Here is a 24,483-nt window from a genome sequence, read left to right as displayed (position 1 = left end):
TTGTTTTTGTGTGTTTTTCTTTTAGTCCCTTAATACTGCAGCATGCAGATCTAACACCAAGGGCCACATCACAATATGATAAGTCAGAAGAAAACTGTAAAAACTTATATATATATATATATTCAGCTGTGTGTGGTCATTGAAGTGCAATGAAAATGTAAAATTACCCTCTAGATGGCACTAAACGTCTTCTAAAGAAAAGGACCACGAGCATTCTAAAAACACTGCAGGTGGCAGCATCAAGGTAAAAATTAGATCTACTGAAAAAACCCAAAAAAACTTATATACAGGATCCTTTTGTGGTATGCTTAAAATAAATTCCCACATGATTCTCACTGGCTTTTAAAAACCAGACAAAAATATCTTAGAAAAGGTCTAAGCATACAGTAAACTAATAGGGTATAAATGGTTTAACACCTTAAAGATCACATACTGCCCAGTAGTGTATGCAATGTTGTGTGAACTCCAGAAAGGTCAGCGCACTTTAAAATTTTAGGTGTCAAGACATTTCTCAGAGAAAAAGTGTATGCTTTGTGAGGCAGCAAAGGGCATTTTAGTGTAAAACAAACTGTTGAATATCTAAGACATTAAAAAAATGTTTTCTTTAATAATTAAATTGGCATAAATATTGGGCCATTTACAACATAGCGTATCGATCATTTCGTTTTAGCCTGATTAAGCTCTGTTCAGACTAGAATCAAATACTTCCATCCATAACAGAAGCAATGACGCTATAACAGATCTGAGAAAATTAAAAAAGGTAGGCAGCACTCAAAGGTGTAGATTAATACCAGTGGTTTATTCCAGTAAACAGCGACGTTTCGACTTGTGTAAGCCTTTATCAAGCATACAGAGAACAGGTCTCCATGCAAGTATATATAGCAGTGAACATCATAAAAGACAGCGTAATGATCAATTAATCAATTAGCACATCAGAAAACCTGAGATACTAGGTACTGGGTGGCAACAAACTTGCCCCAATCAAAAGGGATGTAGTGAGGTGGAACAAATTAGGTTGTCATAGTAACCATGTGTAAACGAATAATGTTTCCGTTAGGAGCAGTGATGTGTTACATTGTGTCAAAAGAAGCAACGATCGTAGGTGTATAGAGGAATAATGTAGGGTGGGTACATACCTAGTATAGGTTTTCTAGCCAGGGAGCTGAAAAGGAGATCCTCACTGAGAAAAACGGCCAAGACTTCGTGCTAATGCTCTCAGGGCAGGTGCTGTGACGTCACACGTTGCGCCGGGTCAAAGGATCATAAGCGTAAAGATTCAATAGCGTCATACGCTCTAATCTGAAGGGGAGGGAGTCCAGCGTGGTGTCTAGAATATACACTTGCATTGAGTTATCTGTATGCTTGATAAAGGCTTACACAAGCCGAAACGTCGCCGTTTACTGGAATAAACCACTGGTAATTCTTTTACGCTTTTATCGAGTGCTGCCTACCTTTTCATTTTCTCTGTACTATTGAGAGGGGGGGGGGGGACCTTGCCCCTGGTTTGGCGTGCACCATATTTCAACCAGGTAATACAAGAAGTGCTGCTCCCATCTCTGCTTTTGCCTTAACAATTCTGTCGTCCACAAAATCCAGTCAGCGACAGACACCATTGACTTTAAATCCTGTGGTCTGGGTTTCAGTCACTCTAAGCGGTAGTGTGAACAGAGCCTTAACAGATTGTTATTAGATGCTATGATTGAAAAGACAGTGGCTAAAGGAAAAAAAAAAAAAAAAGCCTAAGTATGTACGATGGAACGGTGGGAACAAACAATTTATCCCCATAGATGCTATGAGTTTCGTCCTACTTTTTTTTTTGCTGGGTTTAGATCACATTCGGGGGTTCTGTTCTCTTCAACAAAGATCAGATCACAGCTCAAGGGAGAGAGGAAACCCGTTGCTAAATGTTTTTTTTCTGGGATGGAATGTTTCCACTACCCCTTGAGCCACACTTCCATCCTTATTGTGATCTAAAAATACATACAGGAGAACAGATCTCCCAAAGGCGATGTAAATGTAGTTGGATTGATGCACCAACGTTCCTCTTTAGAATTACAAACAGTCAATATTTTTCTATATCTTCCTGAAGACATAATCCCCAGCAGTGGTGTACAAAGAAAAAGGAAACATAGTAAGGGGGGATTCACACGAGCGTGTATTCGGTCCGTGCGGGCCGCGTGGTTTTCACGCGCCACGCACAGACCAATACAAGTCTATGGGGCAGTACAGACAGTCCGTGATTTTTGCGCAGCGTTTGTCAGCTGCGCAAAAAGCGCAACAGGTTCAATATCTCCGCGTATTTCAATGGGTCCAATGAAGTCAATGGGTGCGTGAAAACCACGCAGGTCGCACGGAAGCACTTCCGTGCGAACCGACTGAAACAGTGCACCAGCTGTCAAAAGGATGAATGTAACCAGAAAAGCACCACGTGCTTTTCTGTTTCCAAACATCCAAATGGAGTGTCTTTGAGATGAGCGAACCCGGACAATCGAACCGAACTTCACCGGGTTCGGCCGAACTCGTTTTGGCCAAACCCGGCAAAAAAAATTCTGGTACGCGACGTCAGGAGATAGTCACTGTCCAGGGTGCTGAAAGAGTTAAACTGTTTCAGCACCGTGGACAGTGACTACCGATCCCAATAAACATGAACCTGTAAAAAAAACGAAGTTCTGACTTACCGATAACTCCCGACTTCTTCCTCCAGTCTGACCTCCCGGGATGACAATTCAGTCCAAGTGACAGCTCCAGCCAATCACAGGCCAAGCACAGGCTGCAGCGGTCACATGGACTGCCGCGTCATCCAGGGAGGTGGGCCCGATGTCAAGAGAGGCGCGTCACCAAGGACGCGTCACCAAGGCAACGGCCGGGAGGGAAGTTCTCGGTAAGTACGAACTTTTTCTTTTTTTTTTAACATTTTTCTCGATCTTGTGTTCGGCATTCACTGTCGAGGGTGCGGAAAGAGTTACTGCCGATCAGTTAGCTCTTTCAGCACCTTGGACAGTGACGGGCGTCGACTAGCCTCATCTCTATGATGGCGGCTGCGCGAAAATCACGCAGCCGCGCATCATACACGGATGACACACGCAGCTGTCAAATGGTTTTTGCGCGCGCAAAACACTGCGTTGTTTGCGCGCGCAAAAACGCAACGTTCGTCTGAATCTGCCCTAAAGGTAAAGGACATTAAAAGTTTGCCAACCAGGGCAGAAAGACCTCATCCTTGTTTCACCTGCCACGCCATTTCCATGACATTTGAGTCAATTCCCTTGCCTCTTGTTCCCTCTGAAGAGCAAAATCTCACACAAGTCTTTCCTACCCAATAGCAAAGGGGATACGCCCAACTAGTGCTGGGCCCCCTATATCCAAGGGCCTCATAGCAGCCATGTAGGCTGGCTCTATGGTACATACACCCTTGATCCACATCTAATAATGCTCATAACCTAGATTCTGTGAAGTCACCAGCAACCAATTAAACAATTGAAGTGTTAAATAGATTCAAAAGTGAATTGTAGAAAATATTTGATTTCGGCTATTTGAGGCAAATGAAAAGGTGCTTACAGGCTACTGTACATATTGAAGAAAGTTAAAGAGCATGTCTACAAAAATTCTAAATGAAATGACCTGTAAATAAAATTTGCCCAGCTCTCTGGAACAAGCGGCACTCTTTGTATCCACTCTCCGCTCTGACTAATAGAGGAGGGGGTGGGTGGGTGTGTGTGATAGATTACAGGTGGATCCGGTTGACACCCCGAACCAGTCAGGTCCGCGAGACCGACGGATTCGTGTCTTAGCGAACGATACAGCTGCTCTGTATGCAGAATACAGAGTAGCTGCATCTCAAAAAGTAATTTTTTTAAACATAAAAAACGAAATTATAAAGTTGCACCAACACTCGGATAGACCTTTTTTATTAAAAAAAAAAGGAAAAGACTTTCAAAGGTTTACATAGCCTATAAACGCTCACGTGTCTATATATAAATGTGACTGTGAACTGCAACTATAAGGGTATGTTCACACGGCCAAATTTCAGACGTATACGAGGCGTATTATGCCTCGTTTTACGTCTGAAAATACGGCTCCAATACGTCGGCAAACATCTGCCCATTCATTTGAATGGGTTTGCCGACGTACTGTGCAGACGACCTGTTATTTACGCGTCGTCGTTTGACAGCTGTCAAACGACGACTCGTAAAAATACAGCCTCGTCAAAAGAAGTGCAGGACACTTCTTTCAGACGTTTTTGGAGCTGTTTTCTCATAGACTCCAATGAAAACAGCTCCAAAAACGGACGTAAAAAACGCCGCGAAAACGGCGCGAAAAACGCAGCGAAAAATGCGAGTTGGTAAAAAAACGTCTGAAAAGCAGGGTCTGTTTTCCCTTGAAAACAGCTCTGGATTTTCAGACGTTTTGGTTGACTACGTGTGAACATACCCTAATGAAACCATGTCCTCCATTCAATGTGACTCAATTGATATAAGTGCAGGTCATCGTCTCATCGTGTATTTACTGCCACTCAGTGCTTGGGTTTACTTAAGAAATTGCATCACTAAAGTCACGCATTACTCTGCAGCACTAAGTGCACGCCCAAGTTTTTGCTTTCTGTGTTAATAAAGAGCCCTGGAGTAAGCGCTGAAAGAATATAGAAATGTCATAAAAACAAAAAAGGGGAGACATGAGGATTAGCATTTTTGCACAAATAAAAACAAAAGTGATTGGCACCCAGGTCACTGCGAGTTATTTAGACTAGTGTATATAGAGAGGTCATGGTTCTTTTCTGTAGTAAACACCTACACACATTTTTATTTAATATGAAAGAGTTTCATGTACCAGATCTTGATGATCAGATCATGGGACATTTTACAGCTAAAGTTTAAAATTTGAGTTCTAGTAGTAGAGAGTATAAAATTAGATGTTTCTAGGTTATAGTAAAGGCATAAGTACTTTATTTTTGCGCAGCACTTTTATAATATTTTATGGTTTAAATCTACATAAAACGTTGTATATTTTTGCAAATGGAATGTTAGAATCTGATAGATTCCTCTTACCAGAGAGCAGTGTATTGTGTGACATGTGACAATGAATCCACAAATAAAATAGAGACTTGTTTGTGGATACCTGCTGTGGGACTTTGGATTGTGTCCCTTTGAGGCATGCACCCAGTACTTCATATCCATCTCCGGTGCTGTGACAACTACATTTTTTCTGATATGACAATGAATGACTGCAGAGTACAGATAAAAAAATATGTACCTCAAATTGAAAACGAAATAGACAAAAGGATCGTGCTAAACAAAGTTATAAAATATATATTATATATATAAAAAGATCTCGGTATTTAATGGATAGCTGAAAAGATTATGACAAATAGCACGTTTTCGAATCTACTTCTTAGGTCTCTTCAGCCGGTCGCCACAGATTGTGGGGCAGGGGGGGTGCATCTATAAAGGTTGAATAGTTTTTATTTAAATATGTGCACAAAAATGCCCTATATATGGAAAGTTTTAATTTCTAAATTGCACCGAAAGATGAAATTATATAAACGTGGTCTAATATACAGTCAAGAACCAGACAGATCGCTTCTGAAGCAATATAGAAAGTGTATTAATGCAAATCTATTTTCTAGGTAAAAAAAAAAAAAGGAGGGTCATTTAAGGTGCAAAGAGGGACAAAGGGACTTGGCTCAAAAGTTGGGACGGAGGCCGCCACTGTGAGAGCCACTCTTTATTAACTGCTCCTGTATGATGTCTATATTCCCTAATCGGTTGCATGGAAAGGGATTATTGTCATGAAACCTTTTTAAAAGGATTTTAGCCATGCATTTTGTTATTCAAAAAGAGTGTTTTTTAATGTTATTCTGGATTTGCCAATCCTTATGTGACCAAAGTCCCTTTTAACTGACAATCAGAAGAAAAATAAGCAGAATTTTTTTTTTATAATGGCTAGGTATTTACCAAAAAGATCTCTTATGGTCAAAATACAGACTAAACACTCAAATGTCAAAAATAAAAAAGGGTCCCCCACTACTATATGTTGTGGTCTGTCATGGTAACAATTTAAAGGAATAAGAAATGCATATTTTTTCAATATTAAATTTATTTATTAAAAATACAATTGATAAAGTTGAGAAGTCATGGTGGGCTACTGCAAAATGTAGCCACAATCCTCCTGTCCATGCGTTTTAGAGGACTGCATTTAATTATGGCTTGGTGAAGGAATTCTCAAAAATATTGTCTTTCAAAACATTCGCACAATTTCAAAGTTGTCAAAAATAAAGAAGAAAGAAAAAGAAACATGTGGAAGGAGCAAATGTCACCATATCTTATAAAAGGACACATCTAGGCGGTTTTAATGTGCAGGAGAAATAGGGAAATGTCAAGTGTCACACAGAGTTTAAGGTTGAAAGTCACTGAATGCAAAACATCAAGTTATAGATTTCATAGATAAGATGGAAAAATCTGTTTATATGAAGAATGAAAAGCATTGCGAATCATCCAAAATAAAGTTTAAAAGATGTTGTCTGGTTTCGGCAAATCAATGTTATTTTTTGTAGAATTAAGGTTTCGTTTCCATCTGCGTTGTGGCATCCGTTTTAGCGGATTTATTGAAATAAAAAAAAAATTAAAAATGGACAGACTGACGGATGCCGGACTGAATGCAACAGAAGGTTAAATTATGTTTTTTTCTTTGACGGATCAGTTTACCGGATCCGTAAAAAAAATCTGACTAACTTGTGTCAGTTTGTTATCATTTATACTCCGTTTTTAAACAGATCCGCTTTTATCTTTGCACGTGCGCAAACTAAAAATTAAAGTAAGAAAGATGCAGAGAAAAAAAACTAATCTATTAAACGTAAGCAATAACAGATACAAACGGATGGCATATCAGTTTGTGTGTGTGTCATCCATTGACTTCAATGTTAAAAAAAACAAAACGCAGAGGTCCTTTGTCAGATTTCTGTCGTCATTTTTGACTGAAACAATAGTGCAGCAGATTATGCTATTGCTTCAGTCAAAAAAATGGAAACCTGATGGAACTGAGCCTCAGGGTGTGTACACACGAGCATCATCCTTCCCTTCATGGGTTCCGTCAGACCTTTCTGTTGGTGGAACCCATGAACGGAAAGGCACACTGAAACCATAGCTTCTGTTTGCATTACCATTGATTGCAATCTTAATGCTTCCGTTGCAAACGGTTTACGCTTGTCTCCATTCCGTAAGGTTTCCTCTTTTTTGCGGAAACAATAGCATAGTTGATCTCCGTGTGTGGCACTACCATAACACCAACGAAGCATGCCCGCTGTGTTGGGGTTATTTTTTTACTCAGATCTTTCCTTTACTCCTCACATTCAATCACTTACACGCTCTTGTCAATTTCACCTCAAAAGCATCTCCAGAATCCACCCTTTTCTTACTGTGGAAACAGCCAAAACTCTCATTGTCGCTCGGATTCACGCTTGTCTTGACTACTGTAACTCATTACCATTCGGTCTTCAACTCACTAAACTCTTCTCTCTCCAATCTATCCTTAATTCAGCAGCCAGGCTCCTCTTTCTGACCAACCACTACAGACCAGCCTACTCGGGCTCTACGTTCTGCCAACGACCTTAGATTAACATCCACCATAATCCGAACCCCCCAACACATCTTTTTAGACAGGCCTATAAAATTCCCTAATCTGAATCCTTTCCCTGGCCCCCCTTTTACATTAGTTATGAGGACTTGACTTCATTCAGCAGTATCCCCCACCAGTGGCTGATCATCATTAGGGCGGTTCGGGCAGCAGCCTGGGGCCCAAGGCTCCAAGGGGGCCCATGGCCACCCGAACCACACATGACTGCAGGGGTCCCCTCATGCCTGGTGGCGTCGCTAGCACCAGAGGGGGCCCCAGTGCCAGGGCCGCACCTGCCATGAGGCGAGGTGAGCTTCTGTCTGACTCCCAGCTATTAGCAGCTGTGGTCTGTGCTGCTAGCTTACATCTCCCTGTATTGCTTTAGAGCTCCCCCTCCAGCCCCCTTCTCTGCTCCACACACCTCTCCTCCTCCTGCTGTTACCAGTCGGGACGTGAGGGAGAGGGAGGGAGACTGTCTGCGGCACTGTGTTCGGGCCATCAAGCTGCTGAACGGCCTTCACAAATATCCTACATAAAAGGTAAGTGCATGTGTGTTTACAATGTGTACTTTATATGTGTATAACGTGCATATTCGTGTGTGTCTGTGATGTGTACATGTATGTATATATATATATATATATCATGTGTGTGTATGCATGTGTGTGTGTATATATATATATATATATTAATTCGTGTTTGTGTGTGTGTGTATATAGTGTGTATGTAGATTAGTGTGTGTCTATATAGAATATATATATTTCTGCAGCAATTCCGCAGAAACTAGCAGAAATTCTGCCGGCCAAAAAAAGCACCATTTCCTGCATTTTTGCTGCAGAAAATGGTGCGTATTTTGCGGTGTTTTTCTCAATGCAGTCCTATTAACACCACAGATAACACACAATAATAACGGAGTACAGATAATGTAGTAGCGTTACCTGCAGTCCTATGTAACACCACAGATAACACAGTGATAACTCGGAGTACAGATTAATGTCATAGATAACTATACCCACAGACACATATAAACACACACACAGAGGCATATATATAAGCGCACAGGGTATATAGAAGGCAGCAGGGTATATAAAGGCAGCAGAGTATATAGGAGGCAGCACAGATATCTTTGTTTTATCTGTTCTACTTCAATATTGAACACACACTTTTACAAAGAGTTAAACATACAGACACACACACACACGTCTCCTTGCTGACAGGATCACAGGTTTCTTGCAGGACGGGCTGTGGGCGGAGCTTCCTCTTCACTTGCTCCTCGGCTCTTATTTATTCCGTGTGTGTAACTAAGAGCAGAGCACAGAGTAGGGGCAGAGCCCAGTGGCGCCCCCTACATGCTGCGAAGGTGCAGCGCCCTGTAAACACACATTGGGGTATTTGAAGGAGCGACATTTATTGTGCTTGGATGTTTCTGTAAGTCCCATAGACTATCATGTAGAGACACGTGTACAGTCCGTGTACAGTCAGTTTCCTCTCCACCACCAGCTAGCATCTACAGCTAAATGTGAGTCACTGGATCCCCATTCTTCAGGTAAATGGTTGTCCCAGAGACCTTTTAAATTAAATCATGTTTGCATTTGCTGTGTACCTCCTAAAATTTTTGTATCGCTAATGACATATCACTAGGCCATGAGACCATGCGGCTTTACGTAGAGACATAACTTGACGCTCCTGGGCCACAATGCAAATTCTGTAACTGGCCCCCACATACTATAATGTGGATCAGGAGAATTTCAGAAAGAGGAAACGGGTTGTTATTTTATGCATATGGTGCAGCAGGCTACATAATAATGGCCAACACTGACTCGAACGCCATACTGCACGTTAACTTACAGATTCACCTACCTAATAATAAAGCGGGTACGTCACAAGTCCAACTCTAAAAATCTATCCTGTGTAACATTCCCTTACTGTGACCCCGTATTCATGAAGTACCATTAATCTTTGGTGTAGTTAACCATTCACTTCTTATAAAATGTAGCTAATTCACTAACTACTCTTTCAGATTACGAAATAAGGGTAAGGCTGTCTTTATAGGAAAGTTGCTTCTTCATTTACAAAGAGAACTCAAACATTGCATAATGTAATTAACCTAATAAGTGAACTATTACACTGTGATAATCTATATACCGTTGATGTATACGTGTGAACTACTCAGTGTTCAACAGAAAAGATACTTCAATGCTATCACGTCACTGAGCGGTGACTATAAAATATTCATTAATATTACCTTTAGTTCCAAATGGATTGCATATCTATACTATATTAAATACATACATATTATTTATATATAATATATATTATTATTTTTTTATTCCCGTTTGCCTCCTAAAATCCTCTTCATAAGTAGTCGGGTTAGGACTCAACAGCTAGGAAGGCCACAGCCCCCCATGCAGATGACTGAGCTCATCTGTGGTCTTATACTTTAACCCCTTGACGCATTATCATGTAGATGTACGTGATAAGCATCATAGAGAAGTATGGAGCACGCTCACGGGCTGGGCGTGCTCCATACTCAGCGGCTGTCAGCTGTGTATTACAGCTGATAACTGGGACTGTTTAACTCCCTCAATTGCGACCGCAGCATCTGAGGCATTAAAAAGAGGGGGTGGCCCCTCCATTTCATTGGCGCACCCACAACGCGATCGGGGTGTGGCGATGGTTGTCACGGCAGCCCAGGGGCCTAAAAAGGCCACCAGGGCTGCCGTCTGCCTCTGTTAAGCTGTGCCTCTGGCACGGCTTAACGGAAGCCTGTACAAATGACCATATACTGCAATACATTATTATGTTCAAGTCCCGTAGGGGGGGGGGCTAATAAGTTGTGTAAAAAAAAAAAAAAAAAAGTTAACAAAAGTTTTAGTAGTGGGGAAAATAAAATTAAAGTAAAAAAAAAAAAAAAAAGATTTTACTGGTGGATTATTGTAAATTGTTGTTTATACAAAAGTTTAATAAATTCCTTCATCTAAAAGAATGACTTAAAATGTTTTGCGCTGGATTAAAACAGTGCCTGCAAAAATATTAAAGACGTATATCTTGGTAAAATAGAGCTGGTGGTGCTATTGTATTGGTGTCTCTGAATTTTTTTTTCTGTATACAGTGGTGAAACATGGTACTGCAAGTGACAGGCAGCAAAATGGTATTTGGGCTTATTAAAGGGGTTGATCAGTTTGGAAAACCCATTTTCACATATCCTGTTGGAGAATTCTGAGTTAATAGAGCGGGACCTCTGGTCCAGATACTCATCCAGAGAGGAAAGCAGTTGCAAAGACCAGCTCTGATTTTGGAGGACTTGTCCTGTCCTGCATTATAAAGACATTTATTTGAATAGTAACTTTATTTCCTCTGTGGTTGCACTGCATAGCAATTGAACACTTACTGCCAGGTTTCCCCAGAGATTACAGATAATCACTGGGGGTACCAACATGGTGACACTTTGTGATCAGCTGACTATCAAGGGACTCTAATAAGTAGGGATAGTCCAAAGCGGAGAACCCCTTTAAAAAGTGGGCTTTTAAGAATCGTTCTGTCTACATAGTGTTCTATAATGCTAAAAAAATATATATGTTATAGTCATTTTCAGGATTCAATACCCTCTTACATTATATGACAAACGAGAAGAAGGATGTACTTACTGTTGTGCTTGAAAATTCGAATAGTTGCTCCTGAAAGTCTGGCACCAAGAACTAGAGAAGTATGGTTGAGCTCATCACTTAAAATAAGGCAGCCCTAAATAAATAAATAAATAAACAAATTCATAGGAGAAATTACTGATGCAAAAAAATGCTAATGTATAATGCACATGGAAAAAGTATGGTAGTTTTTTTAAAAATAAAAAACAACAAAAAGTATGTTAGGGAGAAGAACAGAACATTCACAATGCTGCTGTAATTTGAATATATAGCCTGCAAAAAAAAAAAGAAGAAGAGCAAAATGTTATTGTTGCAGACCTGGGTCATTATGCCGATTGGGAAGAGCAGTTGCAAAGTCATGTGGATACAAGATTCATTATTAAAATAAAAAGGTCAGAGTTCTTTCCCAAAAAAACAGCACCAGTCTGGTCCATGGGCTGTGTTTGGTATTTAGCCCCATTCACTTACATTAAGTTGAACTGCAATACCTCACGCAACCTGTGGACAAGGGTGATTCTGCTTCTGGAGAAGTAACAAAAGAAAAAGCAGACCTTTTAGGGTATGTTCACACGGCCTATTTACGGACGTAATTCGGCCGTTTTAACCCCCGAATTACGTTCGAAAATGCGGCTCGATAGCGTTGGCAAACATCTGCCCATTCATTAGAATGGGTCTTACGATGTTCTGTGCACACGGTCATTTTTTTTACGCGCCGCTGTCAAAAGGCGGTTCGTAAAAAAAGACGCCCGCGTCAGAGAAGTGCCTGTCACTTCTTCAGACGTAATTGGAGCCGTTTTCCATTGACTCGATGGAAAAGCAGCTCCAATTACATCCGTAATGGACGCAGCGAAAAAGCGCCTCAACATGCCGTTACGGCTGAAATTACGGAGCGGTTTTCTCCTGAAAACAGCCCTGTAATTTCAGCCGTTACGGACGCTGCCGTGTGAGCATACCCTTATTCTAATCAACCCCTTTTAATTAACATCCCTATGAAAAATTAATTTATAATTATTCAAAGCACTTATTACACTACTAAAATGGCAAACAGATAGTCACCTCTTTCGCAGCCTTTGTTGCCTGTATGACTTGATGTTGCCAAAGTCCCAAATTATTTACTTAAAGGGGTATTCCCACCCTAGACATTTATGGCACATCCACGGGGCATCTGCCACATCCAGGCAGTGAATGAAAGGAGGCTGCGCATGTGCATGGCTCTCTCCATTAATTCCTATTTGAGTTATAGAAACAACTGAGCAAGCAAGCCAGGGGTCGGTTGGCCCCCGTACTCTAGATAGGTGTGGCTCCCAGAGCTGGGATCTGTATCTATTTTACATTTATGGCACATGCCATAAAATGTCTACGGTGTTAATAACCCTTTAAAGGGAATGGATCGTCAAAAAAATTACCTTTTTAAATTTTATGTGAAACTATTTTTTTTAAAAACATTTTGTGATGGTTTTTTTCATTTCAACGGTGACGGATCCGGTGCCAATGGTTTCCATCGTTTTGACGGAATCAATAGTGTAGTCGACTACGTTACTGGTTCAGTCAAAACAACAGAACACTGTCACAGCGGTGACCAACGGAAACCATTAACGTTTCCATCACCATTGAGATCAATGGTGAGGGAAACGGAGGCTAAGGTTCCCATATGACATTCCGTTGAGGGGTTAACCTGATGGAAACCTCCGATGGAAACCCCTCAACGGAAGGGCAACGCAGATGTGAACAGGCCCTTATCCTTAAAAAAACAAAAAACTGACAATTTACCATCCATTATTTTTAGACCATCCACTAATGTAAAAACGGATCGGAGTAACTGATTATACAACGCAAGTGTGAACTTCGCCTTAGTATCTGGTTTTAATTTAGTAATTAACCTTCAATTGTAGGGTAAATAAAATTTTATAGAAAAGTAATTTTTTATTGTTTTCAACAGTGCAATTGATACTTAACCCCTTAATGAACGGACCTGAAAAGGCCTTAATGACAGCAACATTTTTCTGTTTTTGCCTCTCTGCATTTCAGCAGCCATAACTTTATTTTTTCATTGACGTGGCTGTATGAGACCTTTATGTGGAAGACATAGTATTTTTTTTTCTCAGTTTGGCGTGAATATAGGAAAAAGCGATACTTGGCATAGTTTTTCTTGTTTATTTTTTATCCCGTTCAGGTTTCACGCTAAATAACCTGTTATATAAATTCTTCAGGTTATTTCAGTCGTGTAGATACCTAACATGTGTAGGTTATATGTTTTTATGCAATGTAGGGGCAATAAGATATAATTTATGCAAAATAATTACCTCTTTTTGGGACTTTTTTTTATTTATTTAGTTACTTTTTTATTTTTTAATCCCATTAAGGGATAACTTTACTTAAAACTTTAATTTGTACTTACGATGTATTAGCATACTCCTGTATGCTAATAGATTATACGATGTCACTTTGACACAGGCTGCTGTTAGGGCAGCACATAGTGTGCCCTAACAGCAGGCAAACTGAAGAGTCAGCCCTGGGGTCCTTTTTTTAGGTCCCCGGGACGGACTGCAGAAAGATTCTGGGATTCTGCAGTCTTTGATCACGTCACCAGGTTTCTGATGACTAGATCAGTGAGGGGAGTCCCCTTTGATCATGCCGCTGTCAAAGACTGCGGCGATCAAAGGGTTAAACTGCTGGGGTCCGAATGCTTTCCGACCACCGCTGTATTTAGCAGGCTGCTCTAAGATCAGGAGTGGTTAGTTACAGCTCCTGCTTAGAGGACGAGTGCTCATAGGAGCGCTCATCAGCCTCTTCTATAGCGACGCCAAAAGACGTCGCTGTAGACGAAGCACCTGCACCGCCTGCTGTCAAAAGACAGTGGGCAGTCATTAAGGAGTTAATATGGTTTGTCTAGACACGTCCTGCATGCTTTTGTACCTCCTTAGAATTATTCGATTTACAAATATTGCGATTAAATGAATAGAATTTCTATTAAACTGGTCAGTCCACAAACATCGCATTCATAAAATTTGCTTATAATACTTGCATGTCAGATGTTGACACAAGATCTACACCAAACACCAGCAGCAGCCAAATTAAATAATTAAAAACAAAAACATGTCCACAGTTCTGATCCCTCATTTAGTAATACAATCAGAGGAAACCTCACAGTCGAGTCTGTATTCGGAATGTTCTGCAGGAAATATACGTCTGCCCAAACACTAAGGCATTCCTAAAATATCTGGGTGTTGCTCTTGAATTTTTGGATCCAGAAACATTTTCTTCTGTTCAGAATAATAGTTTTGCTTATTTATTATCACAAATGACTGTGGTTAGGGGAAAAAAATATATCAAAGCAGCCAAAACAAATGCCAAACAAAGAAAAAGAAGGCATAACATGGCATCATCTACATCCAATAATTTGCATTAAAGAAATGTTAGAATATTTATTTCTTAAAATTATAAATACAGTGAAGCCTCTCCAAAAGACGACCTCTTTGAGAAGACCACCCTTGCTCAACATTATATTTTTTTGGTCTCTTTTTTGAGAGGACCACCCCTTCAGATGGCGATTTTTCACTGCAGTTTTTGTTTGGTCGCTTCAAAGAGATTTCACTGCATATTTATTCTTCATCCCCTTCACTGTTCAAACTCCAGTCTAAAAAAAACTCATTACAGTATATCATTTGTTTACCTGACTTGGCAAACTCTAGAGGCTGCAGTATTGGAAAAAAACCTCTCCAAACTGACCTCCAAGGGAATTTACGGGTAGTGTCACCTAGGACATTCATAGCTAATTTGATGGCAATATTTTAATGTTTTGTTCTCCAATTCAAAAGCAATGAAAATTTGGATTACACCTCTGAGCTTAAAGGAGTACTTTCATCTTAGACATTTATTGCATATCCAGTGGATATGCAATAAATGTCTGATAGGTGTGGGTCCTAGAGCTGAGACCCACAACTCTCTCTAGAATAGGAGTTTCCCAACTTCATCCTGCCTTGGTAAGGCCGTCGGCTCTCTATTAATTCCTTTTAGATAAATTAGCTGAGCATCCCATAGGAATCAATGGATAGAGAACAGCACACATGCGTGGCCACCTCTCAGTTTTCCGACTGAATGTAGTGACCGTCTGAGCCGGTGGGACAAGGGTTAGGGGACCCTCATTCTCGAGAGATGGATGCGAATCGTAGAGCACTTAGACATTATCCCGTGGATATGCCATAAATATCTAAGGTGGCAATACCCCTTTAAGGTGAACTTAAAATTAAGCTAAAAATTAAGAGGACAAATAAATACATATTATAAGAAAAAAGTGATAGATTCGTTATATAGCTTACAAATAGGATAATGGGGGCTTGGATAGTGAAAGGCATCGCTCATGCATAGGCCAAGCATGTAAGTAAGGGCCTGTTCACATCAGCGTTGGCTCTCCGTTCCGGGGTTCAGTCGGAGGTTTCCGTTGGGTGAAACCCGCAATGGAAAGTCAAACTGATACCACAGCTTCCGTTTCCATCACCATTGATATAAATGGTGACGGAAACATTGCTAATGGTTTCTGTTCGTCACCATTCCGGCTGGTTTCCGTTTGAACGACGGAATCAATAGCGCAGTTGACTGCAGCGTTCACCCGACGGAAACCTCAGACGAAACCCCGGAACGGAAAGCCAACGCTTATGTAAACAGGCCCTAATATAAGTAATTTAGAGTTCTAACATAGATAAGCACTATATATATATATATATATATATATATATATATATATATATCCACATTACAATGTGCAGAATGGATGAACCTCTTTGTCCTATTGGGAATTTACTAGGAATTTAATAAAATTTTTCCATTTATAACAAACTACTAAACCAAAAAAGTATATTAAGCGAAGATAGGAAATAATAACTATACAAATAAGATTTCAGCCTGTCCGATACATTGTTTTAGACAAAGGAAAGATATTTTTGTTGGTACCAATCGTGTCACCACTAAATATGCAAAAATGATCACTTTGTTAAACTGCAGTCTATTGCCACCTCAATTCATTATTCTTAAGTCTCCATAGAGACATCATTAATGTCCCTGTGGGAAATCGTCAAATGGTTGTTGTGTCATCACTAATTAGCGTAGTGGTTTATATTTTTATGGTTTGAGCGTGAACCTGGTTTATTTATAGATTTCACTGGGTAACTCCTGATCTCATTGAGCATTCACAGATGAGAAATATCTGGTTACTCAGGAAATAATGGAAAAAAAAATAAAAATAAATTATATATATATATATATATATATATATATATATATATATATATATATATATATATATATATAAAAATAAATCTTGCAGCGCTGCAATGAAGTAGGTGAAAAAAAGTGGTTTATTCAAGCCAACAACATATAAAAAAAAGTGCGACGTTTCAGTCCAACGTTAGGACTTTTTCTGCTGGTAGGTATGTATGTATGTATGTATGTATGTATGTATATATATATATATATATATATATATATATATAAACACAGGTGCAGAGAAAGAATACACACAATTAGTTGGATATTTAAACTTTCACGAAGTACAATTCTAGTCCTATATGGGTAGATAACGGAACCTAACCCAGCATTCAAGCAATAAAATAAGGTCGTTATATGTATGCTTGTAGTTCCTTTAACTAATGGTGCAGGTTGTTGAAGACATATGCTGGCCATCCCCAGATTACATTTTTGTTGCATTTGGAACATTCAAATTGTTCACCACTAATTATTTAACCACAGAAGACTTGGGGATATTGGTGGACAGTACATTTACCTTTAGCAACCAGTGGCAAGCAGCTGCTGGCAAAGCAAATAAAATCATGGGATGCATCAAAGAAGGCACAGATGCTTACGACAAGATATAATTCTACCTCTATACAAATCACTAGTCCGACCACACATGGAATATTGTGTACAATTTTGGGCACCTGCGTATAAGAAGGACATGACTGAACAACAACGAGCACAAAGAAGGGCAGCCAAGGTAATTAAAGGAATGGGTGGATTGCAGTACCAAGAACTGTTATCAAACTTGGTTAAGTTTAAAAAAAAAAAAAAAAAAAAAGACGGCTAAAGGGCGATCTAACTACAGTGTACAAATATATAATTGGACACTACAGGGATCTTCTAATGATCTTTTTACACCTAGGTCTGTAACAAGGACAAGGGGGCATCCTCTATGTCTAGAGGAGAAAAGATTTCACCACCGTCACAGATGGAGATTGTTTACTGTGAGAGCAGTGAGACTATAAAACTATGCCACAGGAAGTTGTGGTAGTTGATTCTTTAGACAAGCAATTTCAAGAAGGGCCTTGATGCCTTTCTTGAAAAATATAATATTACAAGTTACAAGTACTAGATTCTGGAGATGGGACATTGATCCAGGGATTTATTTTGATTGCCATATTTGGAGTCCGAGAGGAATTTTTCCCCTAATGAGGCAATTGCCATCCGTCTCATGGGGGTATTTGGCTCCCTTTGGATCAACACAGTAGAATTATAGGTTGGACTTGATGGACCGGTGTCTTTTTTCAACCTTACCAACTATGTAACTAATGCCAGACAAGTTTAGAACTTTAATTGGGTTCTCTCAACAAAACAACCCTATATATTAGCCAAAGTGGAAAGCTGATAAGAAGAAGCAGCTCCTGTTGTGGCGCACTTGTGCAAGCATTTAATGGTCGCCATGTAATTTTACATTTTGTAGTGATCACAACTTCATTGATATCAGCTGATCGGCAGGGGTTTCAGAAGCTGAACCGGAGGTGATCAGCTGATCTCTGGGGTGGAGGCTTCCTTTAAAAATGGATATGTCATGTTGAGACAACCCCTCTAGTGATAGTGTTTACCTCTGTAGCAAAGCTTTGTCAGCCAATATGAAAGTAAAAATAGATCACAAATAACGGTCCAATAAAGACTGTCAGTGGTCAGCCTGTCAGTGGTCATCCCTGATGCAGGGTGCAGGGTTGGTCTATGTACCTAGCATTTTTAAACGTTGACGGGGGGTTGCATACATTAAATTGTTGCACTAAACCAACAATGCGTTTTGAAAACTCAAACAGTCTCTTCATTTATAGGAAATGTCAGTTTTGTTAAAGTACAGGTAAAATTACACGAAAAATATAAAAGAACTTGATGCAACCTTTCCATAATGAAACAGACAGCATAGATATAAGCTTGATACTGCCTAGTGAGTTCTATCACCTGGGGAAATCTTTCTAAATATAATGCAAGGATTTTCCTGGCAACGGTGTGCTAGACATTTTGCTGACAAACATAGGAAGGCAATTCTGGTATAGAAGCACTGGTGCACATTGTGTGGAAGAGAAACTAATGGGCAGTTAAAAAGGAACTAAAAATGCAGAGCAAAAATTCTAATTTTCACTTTCACCTACAGTCTACTCTGTTAAAGTGTGTCTGTCGCTAGGAGGCCACAATCATTTATCTGCTATAAAACTATACAGTATAAAAAGGCTACTTCGGTTCCAATTTCTCGATTCGAGTTTGACCCCAGGCACCGCATACAAGTACAAGCATTTGTAATCTAGTTCTAGAACCGCCATGTCTGCAAATCTCAAAGTAGAGTTGTATAGAAGTGTTCTGGTAAATCTTACGTATGCAGTCCCTTCCTTTTGACCCACATTTTTTTAAATGGATCAGTATAGTATTTTTATGCCTATTAAGTAACAATTCTCCTTACTAGATAACAACCATGCATAATATGTCGTGCTTTAGTGATCATTTATAGAAGTCGGTTTCTGTGGCTTTTTAGAATATAAATAAATATAATATAATGGAGATAACAGAACCTTAAAATAATCCGGTGCTTTCAGAGCCGTGGCTAGGCTTAACTTCACCCGTGGCAAAGGTTCAATTGGCTGCCCTCATCCCTGTATTTAATTTCTTGGCTAAGGCAATGTGCCTTTCTGGCTTCCCTCTAGCTACACCCCTGAGTGCTTGTCTGCAACGCTCAATGCATTAGTGAGTAGGTCAACCATCCCTGTTGATCTTAGATATGATAGGCCACCATAAGGAACGCTTTATGATTAAGGTTAGGGGAAAATGTTGGGAACTAGAGGTCAAATATCCATCTAAAACAGAGTTTAGACTGAGGTTCTGTTTAAAATTGTAATGACTTATTTTTTATATAGTTTTTGGCTATTGATTGTAGGCCATCATAAATATTTCAACATATATAGTTTTGAAACAGGAAGTTTAACATAAATTAAAGGGGTTTTCCCATGACCGGACAACAGATGACCGATCCACAGAATAGGTCTTGAGTATATGATCGATAGGGGTTTAACACCCAGATTCCACACCGATCAGGTGCTCCGGCTGCCTCCGGGCACAAGACGTCCATGCCGGAAGTGGATGGCTCCGGTCACAGAATAGCGACAGAGCTGCAGTACTGCAGCTCTGCTACTATTCAAGTGAACAGGAGTACAGCTGCAGTTCTGCAGAATGGTCGGAGCCATATGCTTCCGGCTCCTACTACTGCATACCATTCAAAACATCCGACGCATGGAGGCAGCCGATCAGTGCAGGGGCCAGGTGTCAGACCCGCACAGATCATATACTGATGTCCTATCCTGTGGATAGGAAAACCCATGCGGTCGTGGAAAACCCCTTCAACATATACAAAACATAAATAATAATTTTATATTTTTACATAGTAATTTCTAGAAGTGTTAAATGCATGCTCATGCAGGAGTACCTTGCCAACCAGGGCCGGAATGTTTGTTGAGTTTGTGGCAAAGCCCATGCTAAATACCATAGCTGCCTCTGCATTGACAAACTTTGCAACCACATCCTCCAGCTCTTCATGCGTATCCAAGTGTCCTGAAAAAGAATTCTAGAATTAAAATACAAATTTAAGAAATTAAACAAATCATTGCGAATATATGAATTTGATGCCAATAGATTTGGAAAGCTTTGTATTCTTTTTCATCACTTGTAAAATGTTTTAAAATAAGTTTTAAAAAGATTTGCGAGTTTTGTAGGTGAAGTGCTTTGGTTTTCAAGGATATTATTATTGTATAACACAAGCTAGCTGCGTTGCCCCACATGGATATGTCTATCTGGGGCTAATGTGATGAAAGTTACAAGGTATCGCCAACCTTATATCCACAACATTTTCCAAACCAACCAGTATCAACTGTACTGGAATTTTGCTGTGTTTTAACAGCATGGAGTTGTGATTTGACCGCACCACATAAATAAGCATTCGAGAGTAACTGTAGAATTGTGGCATTACCACCACTCACGCATAGACGTTAATGTTTTCTAATGCAAAAAAAAAAAAAAGTCTTGGGCAACATGGAAACTATCAAAAAAAAAATCTAACGTTTTTGCAAAGGTCTAAAAGGTTTCTTACCGTTTTTTCCCCATTATGAAACAAAGATGTGTGGTAGTGCCACATTTTTATTACATTGCCTTAAATGGAGTGCGTCATCAGATTTTAGCCTCCTAAGCCACTAACCTCGGTAAAGCAGTAGAAACATACCATCAGTGGCGTAACTACCGCTGTAGCAGCCTTAGCGGCTGCTATGGGGCCCATGGCACGGGCCCCCCCCTCCCATGGCCGGAGGGTCCACTAGCAGCCGCTATGGCTGCTACAGCGCGACGCCATTGAAGGGGGTTGTTCCTACAAAAGACATGCATCCCTTATCCATAGGATAGGGGATACATGTGGAATCGCTGGGACGCCCAGCGATAAGGAGAACAGGGGACCAAAAGTCCCTCGAAGTTCTCCATGACAGACCTCGGACTTCCGGAGTCTGTCGGCAGCTCCATAGAAATTAATTGTGCACCGGTCGCGCTTGTGCGCATGTGTGACCAGCGCTCCTTTCATTTTTATTGAACTGGGCAGACCCCGAAGTTATGTCATGGAAGAACTTCGGTTCTCCTTATCGCTGCCAGCGATCACACATGTGTCGCCTATCATGTGGATAGGGGATGCATGTCTTTCGTAGGACAATCTATTGGCCGTTTTGGGGGAGGAGGAGGGGGGGGGGGGGAGTGCTGGGGGCTGCATGGCGTTATCTACAGGGGGAGGGCTGTATGGCGTTATCTATAGGGGGTGCTGTGTGGCAGAATCTGTAGGGAGGTACTATCTACAAGGGGGGGGGGGGTTGTGTGATACCCAGGGGAGTGTGGCCCCAGTCAAAAGTTTGCTAAGGGGCCCAGTCTGTCCTAGTTACGCCCCTGCATATCAGTGTTAAATATCTTAGTGCTTGCATCAGGGCAAATAAGAAGTCTTATTCTGCCGCACGCCATGTCTGCCAAACAGGAAGTGTCCGGCATCTTGAGATTCCTCTCCTCTGCAGTTGGTTGACAGCTCTGCTTATAGTGACGATGAAGACAAGCAGAGCCGCCAATGAGCTCAAGTTGCTGGAAACGTCCTGGTTTGGCGGACCCTGGAAATATTTTCCAGTGGTATGTTTATACTTCTTTACCCAATCCTCGTGTAATGAAAAGTTATACAATTTCCAATATACGTTCTGTATTAATTCCTCGCAGTCTTTAGTCATTCAATGGAAACTTTCAGGTTTTCCCATGGGATACAAATCTGTCCTGGTCATTTGATGGACACACAGATGCACTGCTCATTACATGACATAGCTCTGATAAATAGAACGGTGACTATGAGGGCAAATGCACACAGTGTGGATACGCTACATAAAAGTACACAGCGTATCCGTCCTGGAAACCTGCAGGCTATTCCACCCAAAAAGAGACACTAAATTCTGGTGCAGTTTTTAGACAAAATGTCCGCTGCGGAAATACTGCAGGAAAAAAAACAAAAAAAACAAAAAACTTTATACTTACCACCTGGGTGTTGTCATGATGACACGTCCCTCTGCTCTGAATTGGCATTCTTGTGGCAGAATCCTAGATTTTCTGCTGCAAAAGTCATAAGATTTGACTACTTGTTGTGGGTTTTACCTCCCCATTGAATTCAATGGGGAATACCCACAACAGAAGAGCAGTGATTCAGCAGCATAAATAGAAATGCTGCAGATTTTTTTTAAAACGCATCGCAAGTCAATTTATGAATGGTTTCTCAGCAGATTTTTGCACAATGTGTAAATGAGATTTGCTCAAAACTCCTCCACTCTGCTACTACTGTACTACGCTGCAGTTTTCCCGCATTAAAATCCGTTGCAGATAATCCAGTGTTTACGCTGTGTGGGTGTCCCTTGCCTAACAAGTGGTGCACCCAGGAATGCCAGGAATGCACCCAGCAATGCCAACTTAATTTTTTTCAGACAACGTTTTAATGGACAAATTGGAAAAACCATAAATGAATCAAAGATTATATCTTAGAATACTAATCTGAATATATTAGCAGCATTTAATGTGAACGGTAAAAATATGATCATTGCAATCACAATAACCTGCACAAGCTCCTCTAGCTTCAAAATTACGGACATATTAATTTTTTTAAAGCACACTGGAAAAAAAAAAAAGACTGCAATTTTTACGGACTGGCCAGAAATTTATGAACAGTTGGAAACAGCGGATGCACCTATGTAATCCTCACAAGATAAGGACAGATTTTTATCCACTGGACGCAAACATTGCAGGCTTTTATTAAACATACAACAAACCGAGATCTTGAAAATTGTGAGAAATTGCTACAGAAAGTTAAAAAAATTGTGCAACTTTTCCTTCTACAAAGAATAAAATTTATTCACGGAAAATAAAATACCACTTTAACAATCTGGAGGGTATTTTTTGTTTTAGAAAAGGACAAATTTACAGCAATACATTATCCAAAAATAAAAGGTATAGAAATTCTGTACAAAATGTGTAAATCAAGGAAACAGAATGTTTGGAGTGTACACATTCTACACTCCTATAGCGCACAAACATATACGGCTCATCCTGCATAGGGGCAACCCACCTCTTCCTAAATTTCCAAGAGGAAACATATGAGGCTTATGCAGTGAAGATATTTCTACATTCTGTACATGAACATCTGCTAAGAGAAAGCCCCGGACTATGGACAGGAATTGAAAATTTTCACTAACACCACAAATACTTGGCCTCTGATCAGCAGGTCTCAGAAGCAGGATTTTATTTTACCCATAACATTCGGTCATACAGTACATATTAAAATATATATCTGGTGTATTTGAAGTACACTAAATTTTACAACTATTTTACATTTGGGTTACAACTATGGAGCAATCGTGTTGTAGATTTCTTGTTCAGACTTAGAAACTCAGTAGAAGAGTCATACACATGTGAAAACATAGTTCCTGGGTCAATAAGTTTGTGCTCGTAGTATTGAACATTCCACAGTGCAAACAGGTTTTTGCAGTGTTTAAGGGAACCGTCTTAAAATGGAACACTGCAGCAGACATAATACGATGTAAATAGTCTGCTTTAGTCTTGTTGAAAAATATAAAAGGTTACATTAACCAAGAACTGAAATGGGTGAAAGTTTACTTTATATTTTTGAGCAATTTTCTTTTATTAGTTATTACCAAATACTATGAAAAATAGGGAAATTGTACAGAACATTGGATGAATAAATCTAGATAATTTCTAGCTAATTGTTATCATAGAACACATAGTTGAATAGATTTAGCTTTTGTAGCCCGCAGAAGGCACAAGCGGTTACCATTTTATTAGGATTTATTTTATGACACTATTAACTTCCAAGGCGCTGTACATATGACATACAGATAGGTTTAAATACATAACCTATGGACAAATGATAAAAATAGGCGAGTACAATAAACATGAATAGGGGATTTCAACAGGGTTGTGAAGGAGCAGGTTAATATCCTCTGAACCCCAATGAAGAAATGATGGAAGAATTAAATAAGGATGGTGTTTATTAAGATTTAGTACCTTTTTAATTAGTATTTGCGTGCTTTAACAAGGCCCATCAGGTTTTAACAAGAAGTAACCGGATATAGATAAATCATGCTATAACGCATAAGATTAATAACAATACTTATATATGAGGCCAGGAGTGCCTTATACCACGTACCTGTCTTAGTAAAAATGGCTAATATTCAATGGGCCAGAAATGGGTGCCTCCACTACATACTAACATTGGGCACACTGAATGCCTTTGGCAGCATGGAATAGAGCTACCTATGGGAGATTTTGGAGTGTTGTGGGATTGCAGCTTCACTTGTTAAATGGATTAATATCCTATGTGGGTAATCCAGAGCAAGGATCACTATGAACGGGATACCATCAGAATACTTAA

General features: G+C 40.0%; 1 protein-coding gene across 1 annotated transcript in view; it reads right to left on the bottom strand.

The window, feature by feature from the left end:
- The window catches only part of LOC142760128 (serine palmitoyltransferase 3-like), a 69,646-nt gene that overhangs the window by 24,188 nt on the left and 20,975 nt on the right, over nt 1-24,483 (bottom strand). Inside the window, exons 5-6 of the mRNA XM_075863087.1 lie at nt 19,969-20,093; nt 11,250-11,343 (exon numbers count right to left, since the gene is read on the bottom strand). Coding sequence (XP_075719202.1) covers nt 11,250-11,343; nt 19,969-20,093 — 219 coding nt within the window. The remainder of the gene's footprint in view (nt 1-11,249; nt 11,344-19,968; nt 20,094-24,483) is intronic.

This window comes from Rhinoderma darwinii, chromosome 4 (assembly GCF_050947455.1).
Source record: "Rhinoderma darwinii isolate aRhiDar2 chromosome 4, aRhiDar2.hap1, whole genome shotgun sequence".
In the NCBI taxonomy this organism is placed as follows: domain Eukaryota; kingdom Metazoa; phylum Chordata; class Amphibia; order Anura; family Rhinodermatidae; genus Rhinoderma; species Rhinoderma darwinii.
The sequence above is the reverse complement of the archived record's forward strand: the minus strand, read 5'-3'. Positions and strand labels throughout refer to the sequence as shown.